General features: G+C 43.2%; 1 protein-coding gene across 20 annotated transcripts in view; it reads left to right on the top strand.

Moving 5' to 3' along the window:
* TCF4 (transcription factor 4) overlaps positions 1–27,257 on the top strand; it is a 522,418-nt gene that overhangs the window by 424,770 nt on the left and 70,391 nt on the right. For all 20 annotated transcript variants that reach the window (XR_009761187.1, XM_061614925.1, XM_061614994.1 and 17 more), the window contains 3 exons: positions 1,894–1,999; positions 10,954–11,087; positions 14,127–14,259. Coding sequence is in view for 19 of the 20 variants with exons in the window: in XM_061614925.1 (XP_061470909.1) it covers positions 1,894–1,999; positions 10,954–11,087; positions 14,127–14,259 (373 nt within the window). In the remaining variant the exon portion in view is untranslated. The remainder of the gene's footprint in view (positions 1–1,893; positions 2,000–10,953; positions 11,088–14,126; positions 14,260–27,257) is intronic.

Raw genomic sequence — 27,257 nt, 5'->3', positions numbered from 1 at the left:
TTGACTTTTCGCTTCAGGCATTTGTTCTCGGAAAGAAATTATTTGTCATATTTTGTACTATACATACCCCACCCTGTCTCCCATTCCTGCTTGCTCTTGTGTTGTATTGGTGAAATGTCTTTCCTTTTGCTGTGACATGTGAAGGTTAGAGTAGGCTCACTGCCAATTTTGTGATCTGCTGCCTGCTTCAAAATGGAGGCAGGAAGGTATCCAATTTCATCAAGATGATGGGGATGTCTTGGTCTTCCTGACCATCTGGAGCAGAGAGGTCTTTAAAAAACATGAACATATATTTTAAATATACAGATCTCTCTCTCTCTCTCTCTCTCGTGTGTGTGTGTGTTAAAGTGAAACAAAAACGTTCTCCATTAAACTACACTTTAAAAAATATGTCTAGGCATTTTTAAAAAGAATTCTGTTTAAATGAAATCAGAGCAAAAACTAAGTGAGGATGCTTTTATTCCTTGTGAAGATATAGCTGGAAAAATCTTTGTTACATTAGTAAACAAATGTTAAGTAAATTTGGTTTTCTGCATACTTGCTAAATTTATTGCACATGCAAATATGATAAGTACTAAAAAGAAGGGTTTTACCCCTAAGTGCATGCATGCAGCCTTGGTGGTCTTGTGCCGATCCTGATTTTTAATGGTTCTTTTCAAGCTTCTCAGCAAAGACCAAAGATCATAGGAGTTTAGCATCCCAGGATATGTTTAAATTTTCAGTACTCTTCAGTGCTGCTTTCTCAATTTCATTTTTCAATTGTGGGAACAAAGGGCTGATTTCCTAACTTCTCCCATGGTTGTTTTTTAATGTATGAAATCTGTATATTTCCACACAATGTAAGTACTTTTAAGGGTTTTTTAAAATTATGTTAAACTGCATGATATCACGCTTCCACCATGCATATATATGTTGGCCACAGTGCTTGCAGCCAGACATACATAGGAGATACCACTCACTTCAGTAGTGGGTTACTTTTCTATGTTTCCCAAACTTAAGAGGCTCAACCCCTTTAACTGTCCTCATACTGAGAGTACCCCACCCTTTGGAGTACAGTCTGCCTGCATATCTGTATATACTGACACACATGCACGGCTTTCTGTTCCTATTTTTCAGCTCCTGCAACTCCCACTCATATTTTCTGCCAGGCTTTGTAAGAAAGTCAGGTTGCTGCCATTCTCAGGTAGCTGCATACTCATATATTTCCTTACCATACGCCGTATGCCCCACAAGAGGTCAGACACCCTAGCCTGGGGGCTTGTTCTCAATGAAATGATCAGTCTGAGTGGAGTTCTGCTCATGTGATGGAACCTCTCCACCTTCTCCTACCCATTGCAGACCCCTGTGCACAATGCACTCTTGGGGGTTGAGAGGATGGCACGGATAGAGCATAGAGGTCTGCAGTGATGGGGGGGGATTGGTGGGATTTGAGGGTCCACCTTGAACAAGCAGAAATCCTTTTGTGTCATGCAAGGCATTTTCAGATCTAACCCATGTCTGGATTATACTGTTCTGTGTGCTCACGTGACTAAATGCTTCTCCATATATAACATCTCCATACAGAAAACCAAATTTCAGGGAGAAACCTAACCTTTTTTCTAGTATGCTAGTTTTTAAACAGTGTGAGATTCCACCTTCAATCTGAAATGGAACAGCCCAAACTAGTTTACCATCTTAGTGTGAACTAGACCTGAAACATTCTATGTTCTAAACAGCTGGGATTTTTTTTTCTATTTCAGTTTTTTAAAAATCATATAGTGCAGTGTTATGAAGTGGATTGTGCTGAATAGGGCACAGGGGAAACGGTGATTATTTTACCCTCTTGTTTTAAGTGCAGGCATTCTTGGGAGCACACTAAAGGCATTTGTTTGCTTTCTCTCTTTCCCCCCATAGGTTTATGCCCCTTCTGCAAGCACTGCCGACTACAATCGGGATTCACCAGGCTATCCATCTTCAAAACCAGCAGCCAGCACTTTTCCTAGTTCCTTCTTCATGCAAGGTATGATGGTGCCATTGAAGGGATTCTGCTGTGTATGCTTTTTGAGAGCCAGTGAGTAGCATGTCATGCTTGGATCTAAAAGACCACAGCTTTGTGCTTGCTTTACTCAGTTGCCTTGGTAAGAAGACAGTACCTTCAAGATCCTGATTCATAAGGTGCTTGGGAAGGGCTGTGCCTCATTGATAAATTTTATTAATTTATTTATTTATAATTGCACTTGTATACCGCCCCATAGCCGAAGCTCTCTGGGCAGTTTACAGCAATCAAAAACATTAAAACAAATATAAAATTTAAAACACATATTTTAAAAACATTTTAAAACACAATTTTAAAATTTAAAACAATATAAAAACAATTTAAAACACATGCTAAAATGCCTGGGAGAAGAGGCACATGTACAAAGCAGATGCTTTGCATGCAAAAGGTTCCAGGTTCAATCCCCAGCACCTCCAGGTAGGACTGGGAGAGACTTCTGGCAGTCAGTGCAGACAATACTAAGCTAGATGAACCAATGGTCTGACTCAGTACATGCCAGCTTCCTGTGTTTGTATTCCCCAGTTAGAGTTGCATATCTCACAGGCTAGTTGCAAGGACCAACAAAGCAGCAAAGACATTATACATTAAATGTTGCAAAAACAATAAATTGCAAACATGTAGGGTATTTTAAGAGCTGTTCATTTCTCCAGGCCAAGAAGACTGGAGCCTGGAAGAGAGCAGTTGCTTCAGCAAGGAAGCAGCTCAGAATGGGAACTTACGTAGGAGCTGGTGGCCTGTCAGCCAGGCCATGATCTGCACAGGTGTTTCCATGTGTTTCCCCCTCTTCCTGAGTAACCTCACAAGCAACTAGCTGGCCATTTTGATGGCAGCCCTGAAGCTGCTTTCTGCCCCACCATCTCCTCTGCTCCTGGGGGAAGGTGAGGGCGATCTAAGAACTGGGTAGAACCCCAGACAGGGCCTCCTTCCTCCAATTGGGGATGGCTAAATTAGACAGCTTCTCAGGATTGCTGATAGTGCAGAGATCTGTTGGGAGTCCTCCTAAAGTTTGAGGTCTGGGCAGGGCTGAATGCTAACAAGAGCATAAGTTGAAGTAACTTTCTTATAACTCAAAGTAATTAGTAATATCATCATAGGTCAATGACACTCAGAAATATAGGAGCATCTGAGGAATAATTTTACCTGTAGTTTGAAATACATGGCGAGGAAATGCTCTCTCTCAGCCTAATGACACCTCTGAAATGAGGGCTGAAATGAAAGTGTCAGCTTTAGACCTCTGAACAAAAATCATTGGGGCAGGGATGGGGGAGGTGCCTCTAAAAAATAATAATAATAATAATAATTTAATTTATAAGTCGCCTATCTGGCCAATGGCCACTCTAGGCGACATACAACTCAGTTAAAATACATCTTAATAAATACAGTACGACAATAAAACAGTAAAACAGTGACAGTTCAGAGTAGCAGGCAATTAGTCAAAAGAGTGGAAAAAGTATACAAGGAGAAAAGGAAAGTTAGAATTCATGACATCATCTGGTAGAGGCATCACTACTGGGAGCTCTGTAGGAATCCCTTATAGCAGCCTTCTCCAGGCTGTGTTGATTGGGGCTGATGGGAGTTGTAGTCCAAAACATATGGAGGGCACCAGATAGGGGAAGGCTGCCATAAAGTTGTCAGGCAAGAACTTTGACGAAGGTCCCATTCTCTCTTGCTGCTCTTTGTTTATGTAATTAGCTGCCTGAACAAGTACCTGAAAGTGGTACAGTGCAGAGTGTCTTCTAGTGCTCCTGCTTCTGTCACCCTTTTCCACTGAGTTTCCTCCACTTCATTATTCCTCACCTCAACACTCCACTCTCCTGCTCCAGCTTGCTGTTGCTTTTCCACCTCCTGTACTTCTATTTGCTATTGTTTTCCAGCGTTCTGTCTAAGAAGTCTTTGTCTTCTCTTACACCTTTGAGTGTGACCATTTGCTACTCCAGGCCTCTCACTTTTTCTTTCAACAGCGCCACCAGCTTGCACTTGCTGCACATGTACACCAGGCAAGAAAACAAACAGTACACACACCTTGCAGGTCATCACCACTCGAGTGTCCTTTCCATCCATAGTCCCTATTACTTTTGCTTCTATCTTCTTACTTGTATTGGAATGGCCTGTGCTTTGTCCTTTCCTCCTTGAAGATTTACAGGAGAGTCCCACTGGTCTATGATGTGCACTCCAAGATAACTTTTTACCTCCCCCCTGAACTCCGCTGCCAAACTCCTGTTAGCTGCCTCTTTTCGCATACTCTCTGAGCTTGCTCTCACTTCTATATCCTCTGGACTAGCTGGAACAGCTTCCTCTGCTCTGCTCAGTTAGGAGCCAGGAAACAAAATGTTACACAGCAATACAATTCTCGCATTCTTAGACAGAAGGCTATTTGTCATAGTTCTGCTTTTGAATCATTCATTCATTGGGGATCACTCATGGCTGAGTAAGATTGTCTTCCAAGATAAGGTCTTTAACAGTGGGTCCATAAGTTACTGTGGAGGCCAATTCTGGATCCACACAGCCTCCCACAGTGAGGACATAGGTTTCCAGATGGAAGATGGTCACGATGAGGATTTGCTTGACATGCCTTTAGCTTAGCTCGTTTGTCCCTTTCGCCCTGTACTCGTGCTTCTTCAAAGTCCATAGCACCTTTGATAATGGCCGACCTCCAATTGGGACGCTCATGGGCCAAGGCTTCCAAGTTCTTGATGCTTATGTTACATTTTTTTAGATTAGCTTTGAGAACATCTTTAAACCTCTTTTGCTGTCCACCGACATTCCGTTTTCCATTCTTAAGTGGGGAGTAAAGTAGCTGCTTTGGAAGACAGTGATCAGGCATTCGAACAACATGGCTGGTCCAGTGAAGTTGATGTTGAAGGATCATTGTTTCAACACTGGTGGTCTTTGCTTCTTCCAATAAGCTAATATTAGTCCGCCTATCTTCCCAAGTAATTTGCAGAATTTTCCAGAGGCAGCATTGGTGGAATCTTTCAAGAAGTTGGGAGTGCGTTTATAGATGGTCCATGTTTCACAGGCGTACAGTAAGGTTGGTAAATAAGCATTTTGGTCTCCCTGTGAATATCCCGATCCTCGAACACTCTGCGCTTCATTCAGGAGAATGCGGCACTCGCAGAGCTCAGACGATGCTGAATTTCAGCGTCGATGTCAGCTTTTACAGAGAGATGGCTGCCAAGATAAGAAAAGTGATCGACATTCTCCAGCGTCGCACCATTAAGCTGGATTGATGGTGCTACAGTGGGATTGGTTCGCACTTGCTTATGAAGCACTTTGGTTTTTTTGATGTTAAGCGAGAGGCCAAGCTTTTCATATGCTTCTGCAAAGACATTTAGGATAGTTTGAAGATCTTCCTCTGAATGTGCGGAGACTACATTATCATCGGCGTATTGAAGTTCTATGACAGAGGTTGTAATTACCTTACTTTTTGCTTTCAGCCTACTGAGATTAAAAAGGTTTCCATCTGTTCAATATGTGATTTCCACACCAGTGGGAAGTTTCCCCTCAACAAGGTGTGGAATCATGGCAATGAAAGTAGCAAATAAGGTTGGAGCAATGACACATCCCTGTTTGATGCCTGATCCCACTTTGAATGGATCACTTTGAGAGCCATTGTTATCCAAAATTGTTGCCGTCATGTTGTCATGGAAGAGTTGCAAAATATTCACAAATTTATCAGGGCATCCAATTTTCAGAAGGATGGTCCAGAGAGCAGTTCGGTTTACAGTAAACGCCATATACGGAGGTCGGTTTTGCTCCCTGCATTTTTCTTTAAGCTGTCGTGTAGTGAAGACTATGTCCACTGTCCCTCTGGAAGGGTGGAAACCATTTTGGGATTCAGGGAGGATGTCTTCTGAGATAGGTAGGAGGCAATTTGCGAGGATCCTTGCAAGGATTTTACCTGCAGTAGCTAGATGAAAGATGCCTCAGTAATTCCCACAATCTGTTCTATCACCCTTCTTGAAAAGAGTGATAATTATGGCATCCCTAAAGTCTTCCGGGATCTCCTTCCTCATCCAGATTTTTTCGATGAGCTTATGAAGTTGTTGTGTAAGTTCAGGCCCACCTTCTTTAAAGACTTCAGCAGGAATCCCATCAGGTCCACTAGCTTTGTTATTCTTCATTTGATTAATGGCTTTACTGACTTCATCCAAATTAGGGGATACTGCAAACTCATCTCTGATTTGTTGTTGCGGGATTTGCGAGAAGACCTCATCAGCCACAATAGAGTTATGATTAAGGAGGTCATGGTAATGCTCTTTCCAACGCAGTGCAATAGACTCTTGTCCTTTAGAAGTTTGGTACCATCTGTTGAACGTAAGGGATTTGTATCATAATTTGTTGGTCCGTAGATGGCCTTTGTGGCATTAAAAAAGCCCTGTGCATCATGAGCACCTGCAAAATGCTGGATTTCTTGAGCTTTCTTTATCCACCAGGCGTTCTTAAGTTCTCTAGTTCTTCTTTGGACATCAGCCTTTGCACTGGCATAGATTTTTTTCTTAGCACCACAGTTAATGTCTTTTTGCCATATCTGGAAGGCTTTCCTTTTCTTGTCAATGATATGTTAAATCTCACTATCATTCTCATCAAACCAGTCCTGATGTTTCATAGTTTGGTATCCAATAGTTTGTTCACATGCTGCAGTAATGGAAGTCTTCAGTTTAATCCAGTGTTCCTCAATGTTTTTAGGGAGTTCCATAGGTAAATGTTTCTTGAGAGTTGTTTGAAAACAAGCTCTCTTAATGGGATCTTGAAGGGCATGGATGTTCATTTTACGCCTTGGTTTTCTTCCTTGGAACCTACGTTGAGGAACAATATTAATGGCCATAGCGGATCGAATTAATTGGTGATCTGTCCAGCAGTCATCGGTACTCGTCATGGCCCTGGCGAGGAGTATGTCACGACGATCTCTGGCACGGACAATTACGTAATCCAGGAGATGCCAGTGCTCCGCCCGAGGGTGCTTCCATGATGTTTTAAATTTATCTTTCCGGTGAAGGTGTGTGTTTGTAATAACAAGATTATGCTCTGCACATTTAGTCAGAAGTAGAATTCCATTCAGGTTGCTATTTTCAACTCCTTCTTTCCCAGTGGTTTCTGGCCATAAGTCAAAATCACACCCAACTCTTGCATTGAAATCGCCCAGGAGGATAATTTTATCCTCCTTAGGTATCTCTGATAAGATGGTGTCCAGCTGGGTATAAAAGTTTTCCTTGATGTCTTCATCAGCATCTAATGTTGGTGCATAAGCACTTAGAATAGTTGCCTGCTGGTTTGGGGCGAGTTTTAATCAGAGAGTTGAGAGTCGTTCATTAATGCCAGTAGGAACTTCTGACAAGAGCTTCACAAGATCGTTTTTAATAGCAAAGCCTACTCCATGTATTCGTCGTTCTTGTTCAGGCAGTCCTTTCCAGAAGAAGGTGTAATGTCCTATTTCTTCCTTCAATTGTCCCTCTCCTGCTCTTCGAGTTTCTTGGAGTGCTGCTATGTCAATATTAAAATGTCTGAACTCCCTTGCAATGCTGGCAGTCCTGCGTTCAGGACGTTCACTATCTGTATTGTCCAGCAATGTCCATATATTCCATGTTCCAAAGTTCATTTGTCTTTTGTGACTGTTAAGTGGTGACCCCATTGGACGTGGTGATCCAGTCAGGGAGAGAGATGAAGCAGACTATGTTTAGGGCACCTTTTCTAGCCCCCTCCCCATACGGGGTGAGCAGAGTGGATCCTGAATAGGACTGCTCAGTCGTGGATATAGCTGCTGAACCTACTCAGCTGCCTCAGTCCTTGAGCCAGGACGACTGAGTCTGTATCCGCCGCCCATGTGCTGGTCCCTGACTAGGGCTTCTGGATTTCACAGTCCTGCCCCCGTTGCCATTCGCCCATCGCCATGGGACTTTTGGTTTGGTTTGGTTGGAAGACGCCTGTGCGTGAATTTGTTTTATGTGGGGAGATGGGTGCACGACGATCAACACACAATCTTGACAGAAAAAGACTTTGATCCAATGGCATGGATACCACGACGATTGGAAGTCTTTTATCTGCTGCAGCCTTCATCCGCCTTCACAGCCATTGTAACATACACATTGTTATCCTCCGCCTGTTCTTCCGTTGAGGACTTTCTTGGAACGTTCTTTGTCTGGTTCCTCTCCCTTGACCTTACCGCCATGGGTGACTCTGCTGGGAGTACATGACTCCTGATGGCATCACTCACAGGGTTCATTGAAACGATGAACGACGATCCAGCGAGTGAGTGCTTTTGAATACCATGGATTAGTCGTGCCTTTGGTATTCCTCAGTTTTGAGATTTAAATACCAAGTACCCCAAGACAAGCTTGAACTAGTTAAGAAAAGTTAAGCTTGTGTTCTAAAATTCCAAGTATTCAACTTCATGCACTTTTTGGAAAACCAAAAAGCTTGCCTATTTGCTTTCTTGGTTAATGTTTTTGCAAGTTATTCAACTTTGCCTGTTGCTTGGAGAGATGATAGGACAATATGCTGGGTTTAATTTTTTTTATTTATTTATCTGTTCATTAATTTCACCCCTATTTTTCTGCTCAATTGACACATAATAACCTACCTAAACAACCATATAAACAATAACAATATGTTGTTGTTGTTGTTATTTAATTTGTCACTTCCACAACCAAGGGAAGTCTCAAAGTAACTTACAAAAAAAAAATACAATACAGAGCAAACATATCTATTAAAACAATACTACACACTGAAAGTATTCCTTCAGAATAGTCAGTTACAAAACAAGGATATCTTCTCTCATCCAACAACTGGATGAATACCTAAAATAGTCCTGAAACCAGAACAGTATTATTTTCCAAACACACAAATAAGACACAAATACACATGACAACAAAAAACCCACAAGCATTAGTAACAGCAGCAGCTTCAAAAGATGGGCAGAGCAGTCCTAACTCAGCCTTGGCAACTATTACAGTGCCAGAGCTGTTGCGACATCGCAAGGCTTGCTGGTCAAGGCAGAAGGTGGGGGAGTTTTTTTTCCTGGGGTTTTGCTGCACCATGGGAATGAGAGGACTATATGTGGCTTACATATCTCCATCTGTGATTATAAACCATAAGTGCATAAATGTTTTACATAGTGACACCAGGATTTGTAGAAGGATGTCCATGAGAAGATGAAAATCCTGTGGTCAAAATGCTTTGTATGTTTTACATAAGGGAACAAACTCCTGAATGGCTCGTATGTAATACTGGGTTTCTGTTTAAACATCATGCTCTAGTGTACCTCTCTATTGGACTACTGAAATATACTCTGCATGGGCTACCCTTGAAAACGGTCCAGAAGTTACATGAGACACAAAATGTAGGTGGCAGGCTGTTGAGCAGAGCAAAGTTCGTGAAAGCACTGCACTTGTTGACTGTGAGCTACTGGGCCCAATTCATAGAATCATAGAATAGTAGAGTTGGAAGGGGCCTATAAGGCCATCAGGTCCAACCCCCTGCTCAATGCAGGAATCCAAATCAAAGCGTTCCTGACAGATGGCTGTCCAGCTGCCTCTTGAATGCCTCCAGTGTCGGAGAGCCTACTGCCTCTCTAGGTAATTGATTCCATTGTCGTATGGCTCTAACAGGAAGTTTTTTCTGATGTCCAGTCGAAATCTGGCTTCCTGCACCTTGAGCCCATTATTCTGTGTCCTGGCCCTCCTCTATGTGACAACCTTTCATGTACTTGAAGAGTGCTGTCATATCTCCCCTCAGTCTTCTCTTCTCCAGGCTAAACATGCCCAGTTCTTTCAGTGTCTCCTCGTAGGACTTTGTTTCCAGTCCCCTGGTCATCCTTGTTGCCCTCCTCTGAACCTATTCCAGTTCAATTCAAGGTGCTAGCACTGGTGTCCAGAGCCCTAAATAGCTTGAGGCCAAAGCACTTAAAAAAACTGTCTCGCCCTATGTTTTAGGATCTTCAAGGAAGGCCCTACTGGTGGTAGTGCTAGTAGGCATGACCCATGGGGCAGTTACCCAAGACAGCCTTCTCTGTGATTGCAGCCAGATTGTGGAACTTTCTCCGTGGGGAAGTGCACCTGTCCCCAATTATGTTTAGACTTTTAGAACCTGAATGTTGTTTGCAGTCAAACCTTCGACTCTGACTCCCGACTCTATTTTTCTACTGTCCGACTCCGACTCCTTCATAAATGGCAAATGTATATTAATGTATTCATATTAATAAATTAATATTAATATTAAAATATTAATTTTATCTTGAAGTCGGAGTCAGTACATTTCTACCGACTCCGACTCCACCCAAAATTGCTTCCGACTCCACCCAAAATTGCTTCCGACTCCACAGCCCTGGTTGTTTGGGTTTCAGCAGCTTGTTTTTGGATATATTCTTACATTGTTTCAATATGTAGCTTTAAATCTTTTAATTATTGTATGGATTATATTTATGATATTGTGTGACTGCACTGGCCTCATTTGGGAGGAAGGGTGGGATAGATATTTTAATAATAATAACCTATTTTAAGCTCTCGTTTTGCCCTTGTAAAAAATGTATAACAATATAGGTCATAGGTATTCAGGATTTAGATAAAAATAGCACAACAAACTGTAGGAGAATCTGCACATAAGATCTATGACTAATTGGTGGTGATCGGAGAAATGTCATTTGCTTTTCTCTACAGCAAACTTTTTTTAATCATGAGCACATATTTATATAAAATTAGTGTAGCCCCTCAGACTCAAACGGGTACCTCATACATACTCATACGTACCTTCCCATTTGTGATTGCTGCCTTTTAATGTAAACTGTTGCCCAACACAGTAACATATTAGGTGTACATCTAACCCTATTAGAATGCTAATTTTAACATTTACTGGAAACACAACTTCAGAATGTTAGGTAACCAGGCCTTCAAAAAAGTCTGTTTTTCTTTTCTGTTTTACAGACGGTCATCACAGCAGTGATCCGTGGAGCTCCTCCAGTGGGATGAATCAGCCTGGTTATGGCGGAATGCTGGGCAATTCTTCTCATATTCCACAGTCCAGTAGCTATTGCAGTCTTCATCCTCATGAACGCTTGGTAAGACTATATTTCAGTGGGTAATGTTGTGTGTGTGTGTGTGTGTGTGTGTGTTAGTGCTGTGCCAAAAATGTATTCCACTCCCCAATTCTCCATCAGCTAATGAAACAAGAAATTGCATTCAAAAATTAGGATTGTGGGGGGGAGGGGAATGGTGAAATCTGCATGGATGACATACAGGGTTTTTGTTGCACTTTTGTTAATTTTGAAGTGGACAAGGGGTTTTGCAAGTGTCTTGTCTTTTGTTCTCCAAATCATTGTGACTGCGCTTCCTGAAAACCCAATGATATCCTGAACTGGGCTTTCCTGGAAGCATGGAAAGGAAAGGAAGGTACATCCTGTTGCCTGACCACAGTTGTTGTTATTTTTCATATAATTTAAGTCTTTTTTACTTTTAAAGAAATCAGTGTGGATTTTTTTTTGTAAAGGTAAAAGTAAAAGTAGTGAGTGTGCTGACTTCAGATGCTCAGTAGCCAGCCTTGCCAGCTTCCCATGCTTCAGTTTAAAGCCCAGGAGAAGACATCATGAGGCAACTCCTCCATGGGGCTTTTTCAGATCAGAAAGTGTGGGCAACTGGGGATGCTGCAAAGCACTGGAGAAATGTTTAATGGAAAGAAAAACACAGACACCAACCTCAGCCACCTCACAATGCTAAGGTAAGCTCAACACACACCCACTGGAATTCTAAAGAAATTCAGAAGTGCCCTGCAAATGAGACAGAAGAACTAAAACCTCTTTCACGGGGCGGGGGAGCACTTTTCAGAAACCAGAGGACAGGTTTCATCACAGCACTAGTGCATATGTGTGACAAAAATATAGAAGACAAATTTTAAAGAATTAGCACACATACCCAGTTGCAGACAGTGGCGCTCACCTGACCTCCCTACAACTGAGCCGCCACTGCTTACTGGGAGGAAGAAGGTCGAAGTGGTGAGAGGGTTGGCACGGTGCAAGTGAACGAGCAGGAGCACTGTATTTGCTGCACTGGTATGTTTGCACCACACCAACCTCCCTGCTGCCTTGCCCCTCTTCTTCCCAGTAAGCAGCAGTGACACAGTTTTGGGAAGTTAGGTGAGTGCCACCACACCATCTGCTACTGCACATACACATACTGACTCTTTATAGCAAGGAGAAAGTCTGTTCTGAGCATCCGTTTGCTAATTTTATTTTTATCTCTGATCAGGAAACTTTTAAAAATGAGGGAGTTTGGTGCCCCTGTAGGCCCTGAAAAGGAATGGGGGCTACTTGTAAGGTTTGTGAGTAAAAGCTAATACAAGACATGTAGGAGGCCATTTATAAATAAATGAGTAAACCTCCAGTTTCTGTGCCATTTTAGCTATTTAACTTACTTCCGAGCAAAGGAGCTTAGAACCACATACTGAGAGAGAGGGAGTGATGTTGAATGCTGGTGCCATTTTGAGACAGTGTATTTTTATCCCACACTATTGTTAACAAAATTACCATTTGCATGGATTTCATGGAAAGATCCATGAGCAGGAGAAGGAGTCCAGAATCCAGGTGACAGAACTTTCATGGAAAATCTATGTAGATCTTCCAGTTTGTGGCTAACACTTTCTACGTCTCTCTCTTAAGCTATGCAAGAAAAGGAAGGAAACAACACTATGTAGGAATAAATTTTGTACACAACTTCTTTTTAATGCTCCTCAACAGTGGTTGCCAGAAACGTCTCACCGGGTGGGACAGAGCTGCTACACTAGCTTCCCGGCAAGTGGGTACTGTTGCTTGCTGAGAGGAGGAAAGGTAACAGGGAGGGGAGGTATACATGGTGCAAATGCACTGGCAGCAGCACCAGATTGGCTTGGCATCACCCTCCCTGCTGCCTCGCCCCTTTCCCTCCTGGTTAGTATCAGCAACCCACCTGCCAGGAAGCTGGCAGAGCAGCTCTGCCCCACCTGGTGAGCTGCCTCTGGTGGTTACCCCACTGCAGTGCTAAATCATCCTGACAAATTTTGGACGTGACCCAGCTGAAATTTAACTCCTTTGGAATCCCACTGCTTCTCTGGGACTGAAACCCTAAAATATTTATGAGGAAATAAGCTCTATTGAGCACAGTGGGACTTGCTTCTGAATAAACATTTATTGAATTGCACTGCACAAGAGTTAAGTAAACAATTCATTCTCTTCCATTGAATTCAGTAAGATTTGAAGGTGCTTGACAATAGGGTTCACTCTGGATGACATACGTGGTTTAAATTTATGGCAAGACAAGGGCATAGCTTGGATTTTAATCTTGGTTAATGTTTTGGAGTTAATTTTTATGGTGTGGTTTTAAACATGTAACCTACCTTGGGATAGAGCAGAATAGAAAGAAATATTTGCAAACACACTTCATTCCTATTGTTTATGCCGTGCATCTGTTGTATATGGTATAAGAGTAGTCTCGGTGATCTAAGACTGTAAAGGTCCATATCCTTATCTTTTTTATTCTCTTGCATACAAGAGACCACCTCTAATCCTATAATCTGGCAGCACAGCGAAATAACGTAGTGACCTTCGTCACTGTTGCCCTCACTGATAGACTGTGGCAGATCTGGGATTTTTATATGAGACAGTGGCACAAGGATGGCTATCTAGTGAATTTCTTTGGTGCAGAAAAGATGGAACCAGTGCTCAGTAGTGCTTCTGATTCTTCCTGTGGTGTCTTACAGGCCCATGGTGGACTCTGTATGTATGTGCATGTTGTGAGGGAGGGGTCCATTGTAAGTCAGTCTGAAATGACAAAACTCCAGTATAAACCTGATATGTTCAATAATTATGTAATTGAACCACATTAAAAGAGGGGGCCTGGAGTATGCCTAAAGGAGGCTAGGCTCACCTAGGCATCCTACGACCCCAGTTCTTTTATCTGTAAGATATGTGTATATTATTATCTGTATCTTTATGAAGCAGTGAGATCTGCCTAGAAAACTGTGTCCCACACATTTTACATATGGAAAGACAGCAGAAACAAAGCAAGCATGCTGCTCCAGCTTATGCATGCTTCTTCTGACTGTTCTCTTGCCGTGCTTTCTTCCACAGAGCTACCCATCACACTCCTCAGCAGACATCAATTCCAGTCTTCCTCCAATGTCCACTTTCCATCGCAGTGGCACGACTCATTACAGTGCTTCTTCCTGCACACCACCTGCAAACGGAACAGACAGCATAATGGGTGAGTTGAAAAGTTGATTCATTGTTAAATGAATACAAGCCCTCTCTTTGATCCCACCTGCCCAATAGCTGTTTCTGCAAGAGGAAGGGGACAGCTTTCGTCAGTTATTGTTGAAGAAAACATTACTTTTCCTATGTTTTCATAAATATTATGAATGAAAAAGGGTGGTTAGTTGAAGTCCTTGCCTATACAAGACTCAAGTCATAGAATTTCATCTGTGAATAATACAAGCCCAGTGACTTGCCTTGTTGCTTCTCCATTAATTTTCTCTCCCAAAAAGAGTGTTTGGTTCATTCAAGTTAACTGAAATAACTGCTGTCTTTAAAGTTACTTGCGCAATGGGTTTTCTTTCTGGAGGAAAAGAAAAACCGTATGCAGACTGTGAATATCAACAGCTGATGTCTTAAAGAGCTGTGAACACAATCGTTCCAGTTTGCTGAGTGGATCATGTGAGGATATTAACGAAAAATGATGCTTAAGTTTGTGCAAAGCACTATCCATGTGTTTCCAAAGGTTCAAAGCTATGTGGCATTTAGGCAGCCACTTTCCAGGAGAGATTTAATGCAGCATATGCTAAAGATTACTCCAGAATATCTGCCTCATTCATGTATTAATCCTGCTTTCTACTCTCACTTTAAATGACATGTTTGAATGACATGACGCATGGCAGTATGTGGCTTTTTTAGTGGAAACATTATGTGTGCTTTCCCTTGAGGCCTAGATTTTACAGTTATTTTATTATTAGAACAGTCACATAATACTGCACTTAATTTTTTTTACAAGACTGTTAAGCTTTCAGTGCAGTAGGGTGGTAAATTGTCATATGGCACAGGAGGGACATGATTTTTTATCCTGCTGTGTCAGTACTTCTTATCATAGGAAGAGTGAAAATATCTGACCCAAGTTTTATTTCTGTTCCTTGAGTTTTAACCATAGCTTTTGCATAACTCAGAGACCTATGTTCCATTTAATAAGATGCACGTTGATGTTGGATTATGGGGGGTTTGCCTGCTTGTTCACAATAACTGTTGTATCAAGAAATTATTCTTTGGCCTAACACAGTGTTTCCCATCTAGTGGGCCTCCAGATGTTGTTGGACCACAATTCCCATCTTTCCTGACCATTGGCAATGCTGGCTGAGGTTGATGGGAGTTGTGGTCCAACAACATCTGGTGGCCCACTAGTTGGGAAACGCTGGCCTAACAGAACTGTGAGAAGAAAATGCTGGTAGGCCTTTAGTCTGATCCAACAGGGCTCTTCTTATATCATTAGCTGACAGTTCTAGATTGCAGGGTCATTGCTTAGTCTGTCAAGACTTTACATGCCTGAGAAGGTTGTGATCTGAGGCCAACTTCTTTCGTGAGATGTTTGGATCAGTTGTTACATAATTCTGGCATATACCAGGAACTTAGGTCCTAAAAAGAGTTGGGCTTTCCCCCTCCAAATGAAGATGCCCAAAGTCGCTCACATAAAGCATAAAAACAACCAATAAAACAACATCATCAAGTAGGCCATAAAACTCAAAACCTTTTCATTAGAAAACCTAAAAAAAGCAAGGACTAGATAAAACCGAGCATATTTATTTATTTATGAAATTTACAATCTGTCATTCACCAATTGGTCCCAGGGTGGAAATACATAACATCGTTAAACATAGTACGCTAACAACAAGGTCAAATGCACACACTTTTATTACAATCATAATTAAAATAAGCAAAATCAGGTTAACATTCTGAAGCAGATTATTAATAATCACAGTTCAATTGCTCATCATACTCTTTAGTCCCTCCCAAAGGCCCGTTTACTGATTTTTCTGTGACTCACTAAAAACAAAAAATGTCCTTAGGCTATGATGGAACACTGCAGCATAGAAGGCAAACTAAGCTCCTGAGATAGAGAGCTCCACATACCAGGTGCCGCAGTGGAAAAAGTCCTAACCACACATCCCCACCAAATCTACCTCATAAGATAAAGGGATACACCATAAACAAATTCACTAATAGTCAAAAATCCTTGCAGTTTAAGAGCTTACCTATAGCCGATATTTCTATCAAACTTTAAAAAGCAGGGAAATTGGGCAGCTATAATGAATGCACCAGGGGAGCAGGAGACCTGACCTCCTCTCTGAGATATTGTACTGCCCTACAAATTTGTCAAAATGCAAACACCATTTGGGTTGGTCTTTCACAGTCCAATCCACCTGCCGTGCAGCTTGGAAGAATTTGGTAACATGTGCCTCTGAGCATATGATGAGTGATGGCAACACCTGCCATCTCCAAAGATGGAGAATTACATTTTTGTTTGTTTGTTGGTGTTCTTCTTACTTATGCTTATTTTCTGTGTTACTACTGTTTCTACAGAGAATCTAACCTAGAAAATTATATTTCTCTCATTATTCATCATAGAAATCCAGGTCAAATTTATTTTTAATTAATTTCGAAGCCTTTTTATTGGTCAGTGTCATATGATGGTGAAGACAGCCTTTTGTGTTTCAGACTAGAGGTTATGCTCTATTTCTATTTTGGGCGCATTAACAGTTGAATCTGAAACTGCCGTCTCATTTAAAATCAGACTGATTACAATATGTTACTACTTAAGCAATGACTCTAGCTCTTGGAAAAAACACACTTGGCCTGCCCAAGATACATACATCCAGCTGCTATGCTTATACCACTTAAGGAAAGGTGGGCCTGCTCAATTAAAAACATAGAGCACACCTAGAATTTTGCTAGAATATATTTCACCTCCCACCGTTTTATCGTGTGTAAACTGAGACACTCCTCATGTCCATTGGAAACTATTCTGCAGAACAGTCAGTGCCATTATTCCACAATTGTTTTTGGAGCTTTTTTTTTAGTGTTGCAAAGTGTTGCTGTAGTTCACATATTCACAGAAACAGAAGCAAAAGAGAATGATTTACTATAGGAAACTTCACTAAAATTGCAAAGTAAATCAAATATATTTAAAGTGACTATCTGAATGATATCAACTGTTTTAATATAGTTTCTTCCTCCCTGCTAAAACAAGATCAGCACAGCACATATCTTGTTTCTGTTCTTTGGGCTGCCTGCAGGTGTTGCCATCACTCACCATATGCTCAGAGGCACATTTTACCAAATTCTGTCAAGCTACACAGGACGTGGATTGGACTGTGAAAGACCAACCCAAATGGTGTTTGCATTTTGACAAATTTGTAGGGCAATATCTCAGAGAGGAGGTCAGGTCTCCTGATCTCCCTGGTGCATTCACTATAGCTGCCCAATTTCGCTGCTTTTTAAAGTTTGATAGAAATATCTGTTGGCTATAGGTACATTCTTAAACCACAAGGTTTTTTGCCTATTAGTGAATTTTCCTGCTTTTTAGTCTAGGAGGTAAGAAATGGGATCCTGTGCAAGTTTGCTGAGAATGCATTGATCAATTGCATGCTTATTGTGTTAAGTGGGATTTACTCCCCTGCAATAATGATTGGAATAGATGAAACTGATCACAGGGGATGTGGAGGGGAGGAGGGGGATGGAAGCAGGCAGGAGGGGGAGGAAGTGGGTAGGTTTAATCATTTGCATGTTTTTTGAGTTCAATGGGATTTACTCCCATGCAATCATGCTTAGGATAGGTAAAACTGACCATGGGAGAGGAATAGAGGGAGGGGAGAGTAGAGGGAAGGAAGGAGGGGGAGAGGGGAACAGAAGGAGTGGGAGGAACAAGGAGGGGATTGGAAGGGGAGGGGGAGGGAGGAAGGAAGGGGGAGGAAAGGGGCAAAAGGGAAGTGATGGGAGGGAGGAGGGGGGAGGGCAGCTTTGATCATTTGCATACTTATTGAGTTCAATGGGATTTACTCCCGTGCAATCATGCTTGAAAATGAAATGGGCTGCCTTCAAGTCGATTCCGACTTATGGCGACCCTGTGAATAGGGTTTAAATGGTAAGCGGTATTCAGAGGTGGTTTATCATTGCCTTCCTTGGAGGATGAGAGGCAGTGACTGGCCCAAGGTCACCCAGTGAGCTTCATGGCTGTGTGGGGATTTGAACCCTGGTCTCCCAGGTCGTAGTCCTTGGGATCAGTAAAACTGACTGTAGGTGAGGAGAAAGTGGAGGGCGGAGAGGAGGGGAGGGGAGGGGATTGGAAGGGGATGGGGAGGGGAAGGGAGGGGTGAAGGAAGGGAGAGGGAAGGGGTAGGAGGGAGGAGGAGGGGAGGGCAGGTTTGATCATTTGCATGCTTTTTGAGTTCAATGGGATTTACTCATGTGCTATCATGCTTAGGATAGTTTAAACTGTCCTGGGAGAGGGGTGGGGGGGAGGAGGGCAGGAAGGGGGTAGGGGAGGAGATTGGGTGGGTGGGCACTAGGCAGGGGAAAGCCCCTTTCCTTTCCAACAGGAAAACATTGTGAACAGTATCATTCTTTTTCAGGGTTTCCCCCACCTTTTTATTCTACAGCAGGCACATGTAACTTCCCACATCCTTAGTGTTGCAAAGTGTTGCTGTACTTCACATGTTCACAGAAACAGAAGCATATTCACAGAAACAGAAGAAAATGATTTTACTATAGGAAACTTCACTAAAATTGCAAAGTAAATCAAACATATTTAAAGTGACTATCTGAACTATATAAACTGTTTTAATACTTTTGCTTCCTTTCTGCTAAAACAAGATCAGCACAGTACATCTTGTATCTGTTATTTGGGCTGATTGCAAGTGTTGCCACCACTCCCCATATGCTTAGATGCACGTTACCAAATTCTTCCAAGCTACACAGGAAGTAGGTTGGACTGTGAAAGACCAACCTAAATTGTGTTTGTATTTTGACAAATTTGTAGGGCAGTCCAATATCTCAGAGAGGAGTTCAGGTCTCCTGCTCCCCTGCTGCATTCACTATAGCTCCCCAATTTCCCTATCAAAGTTTGATAGAAATATCTGTGGGCTGTAGGTATGCTCTTAAATCACAAGCTTTTTTGCCTATTAGTGAATTTCTCTACTTTTTAATCCAGGAGGTAAGAAATGGGATCCTGTGCAAGTTTGCTGAGAATGGATTGATCATTTGCATGCTTATAGAGTTCAGTGGGATTTACTCCCCTGCAATCACACTTAGGGTAGGTGAAACTGACCACAGGGGATGGGGATGGGAGCAGGCAGGAGGAGGAGGAGGGTAGGTTTGATCATTTGCATGTTTATTGAGTTCTGTGAGATTTACTCCCATGCAGTCATTCTTAGGATAGGTAAAACTGACCATGGGGAGGGAGACCTGGAATGGGGAGGAGGAAAAAGGACGAGGGGAGGACGAACGGAGAGGAGAGAGGAAAGGCAGGTCTAATCATTTGCATGCTTCTTGAGTTCAGTGGGATTTGCTCCAATGCAATAATGGCTAGGATAGGTAAAATTGACCATGGGGGAAGGGAGAGTCAAGGGAAGGAAGAAGGGGGTAAAGGGGCACCGAAGGAGTGGGAAGGAGGGGTAGGGCAAGTTTGATCATTTGCATGCCTATTGAGTTCAGTGGGATTTACTCACGTGCAATTATGCTTAGGATAAGTAAAACTGACCATGGGGGAGGGAAGGGGCAAGAGAGAGGGAGGAGGAGGGGAGGCTAGCTTTGTTCATTTGCCTGCTTTTTGAGTTCAGTGAGATTTACTCCTCTGCAACCATGCTTAAGAGAGGTGAAATTGACCTGGGGGAGGGGGAGGGGAGGAGATTTGATGGGTGGACCCTGGGCAGAGGAGAAGCCCCTTTCCTTTCCAAAAAGAAAACATTGTGAACAGTATCATTCTTTCTCAGGGTTTCCCCCACCTTTTTATTCTACAGCAGGCACAGGTAGCCTCCCCCCCAAATTTAAACCAAAGCTCTCCCTGGCCACATCCACACCAGACCTTATTCCACTTTAGACAGTCATGGCTTCTCCCAAAGAATCCTGGGAAGTATAGTTAGTGAAGGGTGCTGAGAGTTGCTGGGAGATGCCCTGTTCTCCTCACAGAGCTTGAGTCAGAGCGGCTGACTGTTAAACTACTCTGGCCACTGGAGCTCTGTCAGGGGAACAGAAGTCATCTTTCAGCACCATGAAAATTTAGAGGGTTGTTAAGCAAGCGTTTCTGAGTTCAGGACTATATGTTTTGTAAGGTTTTGTTTTGAAATGAGCTTATGGAAAGGATCAGAATGGCATAGGGGGTATTTTCAATTTAACATTGCGGAAGAATTTGGTAACATATCTGTAGTTAGTGAAGGGTGCTGAAAGTTGCCAAAAGAGGCTCTGTTCCCCTCACAGAGCTTCAGTCAGACCAGCTGGCTGTTAAACCACTCTGGCCCCTGGAGCTCTGTCAGGGGAATAGGAGTCTCCTCTCATTACCCTTCACAAACTACACTTCCCAGGATTCTTTGGGGGAAGCCATGACTGTCTCAAGTGAAATAAAGGTCTGGTGTGGGTGTGGCCCCCTGATTAGGCAACCCAGCATGTGTGAGTCTGGCTTGTAGAACATTGACAGTTGGTTCTTACTGAGCATGCCCGGCCTTATCATTGAGTTCCATGCTGAACTTCTTAAATTAATTAAAAATCAACCATGCATTTTTTAAAACTTTTAAACTGCTGAAGATGGTCAGAATGTGGGGCAAGGCCAGAAATAGGATTACAGGTACTCTGTGAACATGGCTGATTTTTATTGAATTTCAACAGATTATGACAGAAAAAAGTCCAAAAGGGGTCTGGTTTTTTTCTTCTCCTTTTACGCTTTGAGCTCCTGATTCTCTCTGACAGTTTTATGTATCACCATGAAAATTTAGAGGGTTGTTAAACAAGCGTTTCTGAGTTCAGGACTATAAGTTTTGTTATGAAATGAGCTTATGGGAAGCATCAGAATGGCATGGGGTGGTATTTTCAATTTAAGTTTGCAGAATGCAAAAAATCCATGCTGACTATAGTATACAGCCACTCTTGTTGGTGTATAATATGGGGGTAGGCGTAGGGAAGAGATGATCCTTTAGGTTTTATAGCAAAACTGTGGGAGATTAAGTACTGTATCATCCATTACAGTACATGCTGCGCAGTCCCGATCCCTGACATTTCCATATCTTCAGGATTGCATCAGCAGCCTCTTATAACACATTTGAATTCCTAGATGTCCCAGTTCAAGATTAAGAATACCTGGAGTCTTTCCCAACATTGATAGGTTCACATGGAAAGATGGGTCGGATGAGCTTTAGGGTGTAAAATCTGGCTTGGCTGATTTACTTCATAGCTAGAAATTTTATCAGGTATCCAGCGTGGGACTGAATCAAAGCAAAACAGCCAGAAACTAAGTGCAGGTAGCCAGATATGTTCAGGTCTTCATGCCCAATATAGCCAAGAGGAAGTCAGAACTCATTCCATCTCCCCATGACGGATGATTGTTTCAGGTTTTCAGAGGTATTGCTATTAAGACTCTAGATCCAAGGTTGTCTGTCTCTCTGATGTGATTAAAGATAGGTTTGGTATACACCACGGTTGCAGAGTCTGAGACAGGAGGTGAGACGACTTGAGCGCCGGTGGCGGAAATCTCGCACTGAAAACGATCGGACACTGGTGAGAGCAGCAATAGCTGCCTACCAAGTGGCAATAAAGGCAACAAAGAAGGAGTTCTTTGCTGCCTCTATTGCGTCGGCAGAGTGTTGTCCCAGGAGATTGTTCCAAGTGGTCCGAAGCCTGGTCGGTCCAGTTGCTCAGGAACCCATGGAACAATCTAAAATCTCCTGTGATATTTTTGCAAAACACTTTGCTGATAAAATCGAGCGCCTGAAGAGCATGATTCCACTCGCCGTGGATAGCAAAATTTAGGTTGCTAGGTAGGATGCTGAAAGCCAGGACCTCCAAGGTGGCTTTCTCTGAAATGCTACCGGTTCCACCCGCAGGACCAGCCAGACAGGCCCAGCTTTGCAGTCTCAATGCGTGGATGAGACGATGGTGTCGGGTGGAAGGGTTTAGATTTGTTAGGCACTGGGGAACATTTTGGGACAAGCCGGGCCTGTACAAAAGGGACGGGCTCCACTTGAACCAGAATGGAACCAGAATGGAACCAGACTGCTGGCACTTAAAATTAAAAAGGTAGCAGAACAGCTTTTAAACTGACTGAGGGGGGAAACCCGACAGGAGCTGAGAAAGGTCCGGTTCGGAATAAACCTCCCCCTTTGGATAAAAACCAAAGAAATGATGAAATTTTAAAAGGGGTAGGCCTAGAAGTAGGCATTGTGAGAGCAGGGGCACAGGATATAAATTCAGAAGAGCAAAATTACCACAGGCCAAACCACAAGTGCCAAAGACACTTGAAGAGAGACACTGCTTACAAGTGCCTGTACGCTAATGCTAGGAGCCTGCGAACCAAGATGGGAGAACTGGAGTGCTTGGTCTTAGAGAAGAGCATTGATATAGTGAGCATAACAGAGACCTGGTGGAATGGAGAAAACCAGTGGGATACGGTTATCCCTGGATATAAACTATGTCGGAAGGACAGGGAAGGACGTATTGGTGGCGGAGTCGCTCTATACGTGAAAGAAGGCATTGAATCCAGCAAGCTCGAAACCCCAAAAGAGGCAGACTCCTCCACAGAATCGTTGTGGGTGGTGATACCGTGCCCCAGGAGGGGCTTAATACTGGGAACGATCTATCGTCCCCCTGATCAAAATGCTCAGGGAGACCTTGAGATGAGATATGAAATTGAGGAAGCATCCAAACTAGGAAATGTGGTAGTAATGGGTGACTTCAACTACCCGGACATAGACTGGCAGCACATGTGTTCCAGTCATGACAAAGAAGCAAAGTTTCTAGATATTCTAAATGACTATTCCCTAGACCAGTTGGTCATAGAACCGACCAGAGGGACGGCAACCCTGGACTTAATCCTCAGTGGGGACCGGGACCTGGTGCGAGATGTAAGTGTTGTTGAACCGATTGGGAGCAGTGACCACAGTGCTATTAAATTAAACATACATGTAACTGGCCAATTGCCAAGAAAATCCAACACGGTCACATTTGACTTCAAAAGAGGAAACTTCACAAAAATGAGGGGATTGGTAAAAAGAAAGCTGAAAAACAAAGTCCAGAGGGTCACATCACTCGAAAATGCTTGGAAGTTGTTTAAAAACACTATATTAGAAGCTCAACTGGAGTGCATACCGCAGATCAGAAAAGGTACCTCCAGGGCCAAGAAGATGCCAGCATGGTTAACGAGCAAAGTCAAGGAAGCTCTTAGAGGCAAAAAGTCTTTCCTTCAGAAAATGGAAGTCTTGTCCGAATGAAGAAAATAAAAAAGAACACAAACTCTGGCAAAAGAAATGCAAGAAGACAATAAGGGATGCTAAAAAAGAATTTGAGGAGCACATTGCTAAGAACATAAAAACCAACAACAAAAAATTCTATCAATACATTCAAAGCAGGAGACCATCTAGGGAGGCGATTGGACCCTTGGGTGATAAGGGAGTCAAAGGTGTACTAAAGAACGATAAGGAGATTGCAGAGAAGCTAAATGAATTCTTGCATCTGTCTTCACAGTGGAAGATATAGGGCAGATCCCTGAACCTGAGCTAACATTTGCAGGAAGGGATTCTGAGGAACTGAGACAAATAGTGGTAACGAGAGAGGAAGTTCTAGGCTTAATGGACAATATAAAAACTGACAAATCACCGGGCCCGGATGGCATCCACCCGAGAGTTCTCAAAGAACTCAAATGTGAAATTGCTGATCTGCTAACTAAAATATGTAACTTGTCCCTCGCGTCCTCCTCCGTGCCTGAGGACTGGAAAGTGGCAAATGTAACGCCAATCTTCAAAAAGGGATCCAGAGGGGATCCCGGAAATTACAGGCCAGTTAGCTTAACTTCTGTCCCTGGAAAACTGGTAGAAAGTATTATTAAAGCTAGATTAACTAAGCACATAGAAGAACAAGCCTTGCTGAAGCAGAGCCAGCATGGCTTCTGCAAGGGAAAGTCCTGTCTCAGTAACCTATTAGAATTCTTTGAGAGTGTCAACAAGCATATAGATAGAGGTGATCCAGTGGACATAGTGTACTTAGACTTTCAAAAAGCGTTTGACAAGGTACCTCACCAAAGACTTCTGAGGAAGCTTAGCAGTCATGGAATAAGAGGAGAGGTCCTCTTGTGGATAAGGAATTAGTTAAGAAGCAGAAAGCAGAGAGTAGGAATAAACAGACAGTTCTCCCAATGGAGGGCTGTAGAAAGTGGAGTCCCTCAAGGATCGGTATTGGGACCTGTACTTTTCAACTTGTTCATTAATGACCTAGAATTAGGAGTGAGCAGTGAAGTGGCCAAGTTTGCTGACGACACTAAATTGTTCAGGGTTGTTAAAACAAAAAGGGATTGCGAAGAGCTCCAAAAAGATCTCTCCAAACTGAGTGAATGGGTGGAAAAATGGCAAATGCAATTCAATATAAACAAGTGTAAAATTATGCATATTGGGGCAAAAAATCTGAATTTCACATATACGCTCATGGGGTCTGAACTGGCGGTGACCGACCAGGAGAGAGACCTCGGGGTTGTAGTGGACAGCACGATGAAAATATCGACCCAGTGTGCGGCAGCTGTGAAAAAGGCAAATTCCATGCTAGCGATAATTAGGAAAGGTATTGAAAATAAAACAGTCGATATCATCATGCCGTTGTATATATCTATGGTGCGGCCGCATTTGGAATACTGTGTACAGTTCTGGTCGCCTCATCTCAAAAAGGATATTATAGAGTTGGAAAAGGTTCAGAAGAGGGCAACCAGAATGATCAAGGGGATGGAGCGACTCCCTTATGAGGAAAGGTTGCAGCATTTGGGGCTTTTTAGTTTAGAGAAAAGGCGGGTCAGAGGAGACATGATAGAAGTGTATAAAATTATGCATGGCATTGAGAAAGTGGATAGAGAAAAGTTCTTCTCCCTCTCTCATAATACTAGAACTCGTGGACATTCAAAGAAGCTGAATGTTGGAAGATTCAGGACAGACAAAAGGAAGTACTTCTTTACTCAGCGCATAGTTAAACTATGGAATTTGCTCCCACAAGCTGCAGTAATGGCCACCAGCTTGGACGGCTTTAAAAGAAGATCAGACAAATTCATGGAGGACAGGGCTATCAATGGCTACTAGCCGTGATGGCTGTGCTGTGCCACCCTAGTCAGAGGCAGCATGCTTCTGAAAACCAGTTGCCGGAAGCCTCAGGAGGGGAGAGTGTTCTTGCACTCGGGTCCTGCTTGCGGGCTTCCCCCAGGCACCTGGTTGGCCACTGTGAGAACAGGATGCTGGACTAGATGGGCCACTGGCCTGATCCAGCAGGCTCTTCTTATGTTCTTATGGATACAGGAAGTGGGCCAGAGTTGGCTAGTTGCAACCCGGTCCAATGGGATTGCTTTCAGCCTCTTCTCTCTGAGGAAGTGGACAAGGTGCTCGGTACTGTAAAGCCAACCACCTGCCTGGTAGATCCTTGCCCTTCGTGGCTTATTATGAGCTGCAAAGAGAGACTGAGCGAAGGGATCAAGGCTATGGTAAATGCATCCTTGAAAGAGGGTGCAATGCCATTAGCCCTCAAGGAGGCGGTGATAAAGCCCATCTTAAAAAGACCCTCCTTGGATCCCCGAGACCTGAATAACTTTCGCCCAGTCTCTAATCTACCATTCTTGGGCAAGGTGATTGAGGGGGTGGTGGCCAAACAGTTACAGACTCACTTGGAGGAAACGGATTATTTAGATCCATTCCAATCGGGTTTCAGGTCTGGACATGGAACTGAAACAGCCTTGGTCGCCCTGGTGGATGATATGAGGAGGGCGTTGGATAGAGGAGAATATACCTTCCTTGTCCTCCTAGATCTCTCAGCGGCTTTCGATACCGTTGACCACGGTATCCTTTTAAATCGCCTAGAGGGATTGGGAATGGGGGGCACTGTGTTACAGTGGTTCCGTTCCTATCTCTCTAATAGACATCAACGGGTGGCATTGGGGGATGAGGTTTCAGACCCTTGGCCTCTTAATTGTGGGGTGCCACAGGGCTCTATCCTCTCCCCCATGCTGTTTAACATCTATGTGAAACCGCTGGGGGCTATCATCAGGAGTTTTGGGCTACAGTGTCACCAATATGCGGATGACACTCAGCTCTACCTCTCATTTAAGTCCTCACCAGAGTTGGCTGTGAATACCATGTCCAAGTGCCTGGAATCTGTGAGTGGATGGATGGGAGAGAACAGATTGAAGCTAAATCCCGACAAGACCGAGGTGTTGCTTGTGGGAGATAAAGGGAGGCTGGGAATTACGGGCCTGATGCTTAATGGAGCGAGATTACCCCTGAAGGATCAGGTCCGCAGCCTTGGGGTCATTCTTGACTCCCAGCTGTCTATGGAGGCTCAGGTTTCAGCAGTGAGCCGGGCAGCTTGGTATCAATTACATCTGATACAGAGGCTGCGACCCTACCTTCCAGTTCATCTGCTCCCACAAGTGATACATGCCCTGGTCTCCTCTCACTTAGACTACTGTAATGCGCTCTACGTGGGGTTACCCTTGAAAACAGTCCGGAAGTTGCAGCTGGTACAAAATGCGGCGGCACACTTGATTAAGCGCAGCCGTCGTCGTGATCATATCACTCCAGTACTAATAGACCTTCACTGGCTACCAGTTGTTTACTGGGCTCAATTCAAGGTGTTGGTGTTGACCTTTAAAACCCTAAACGGTTTCAGCCCAGTTTATCTGAAGGAGCGCCTCCAGAATCACCAATTATGCCGCCTAACACGATCAGCCTCACAAGACCTTCTCTCGGTCCCACCAGTTAAAATAGCTAGGCTGGTGCGGACCAGAGAGAGGGCATATTCGATTGTGGCCCCCACCCTCTGGAACTCCCTTCCATTGGACCTCCGACATGCTCCCTCCCTGATAAGTTTTCGCAGAGCCTTAAAAACCTGGCTGTTCAGGCAGGCCTATGGGATTGGGTTGGATTAGTTTTATGTTGTTTTAACTGTAGGATGGTTTTAAATTTTAGTATGATTGTGTTTTATTATATATTGATT

The sequence above is a fragment of the Rhineura floridana genome, chromosome 1 (assembly GCF_030035675.1).
Source record: "Rhineura floridana isolate rRhiFlo1 chromosome 1, rRhiFlo1.hap2, whole genome shotgun sequence".
In the NCBI taxonomy this organism is placed as follows: Eukaryota; Metazoa; Chordata; class Lepidosauria; order Squamata; family Rhineuridae; genus Rhineura; species Rhineura floridana.
The sequence above is the reverse complement of the archived record's forward strand: the minus strand, read 5'-3'. Positions and strand labels throughout refer to the sequence as shown.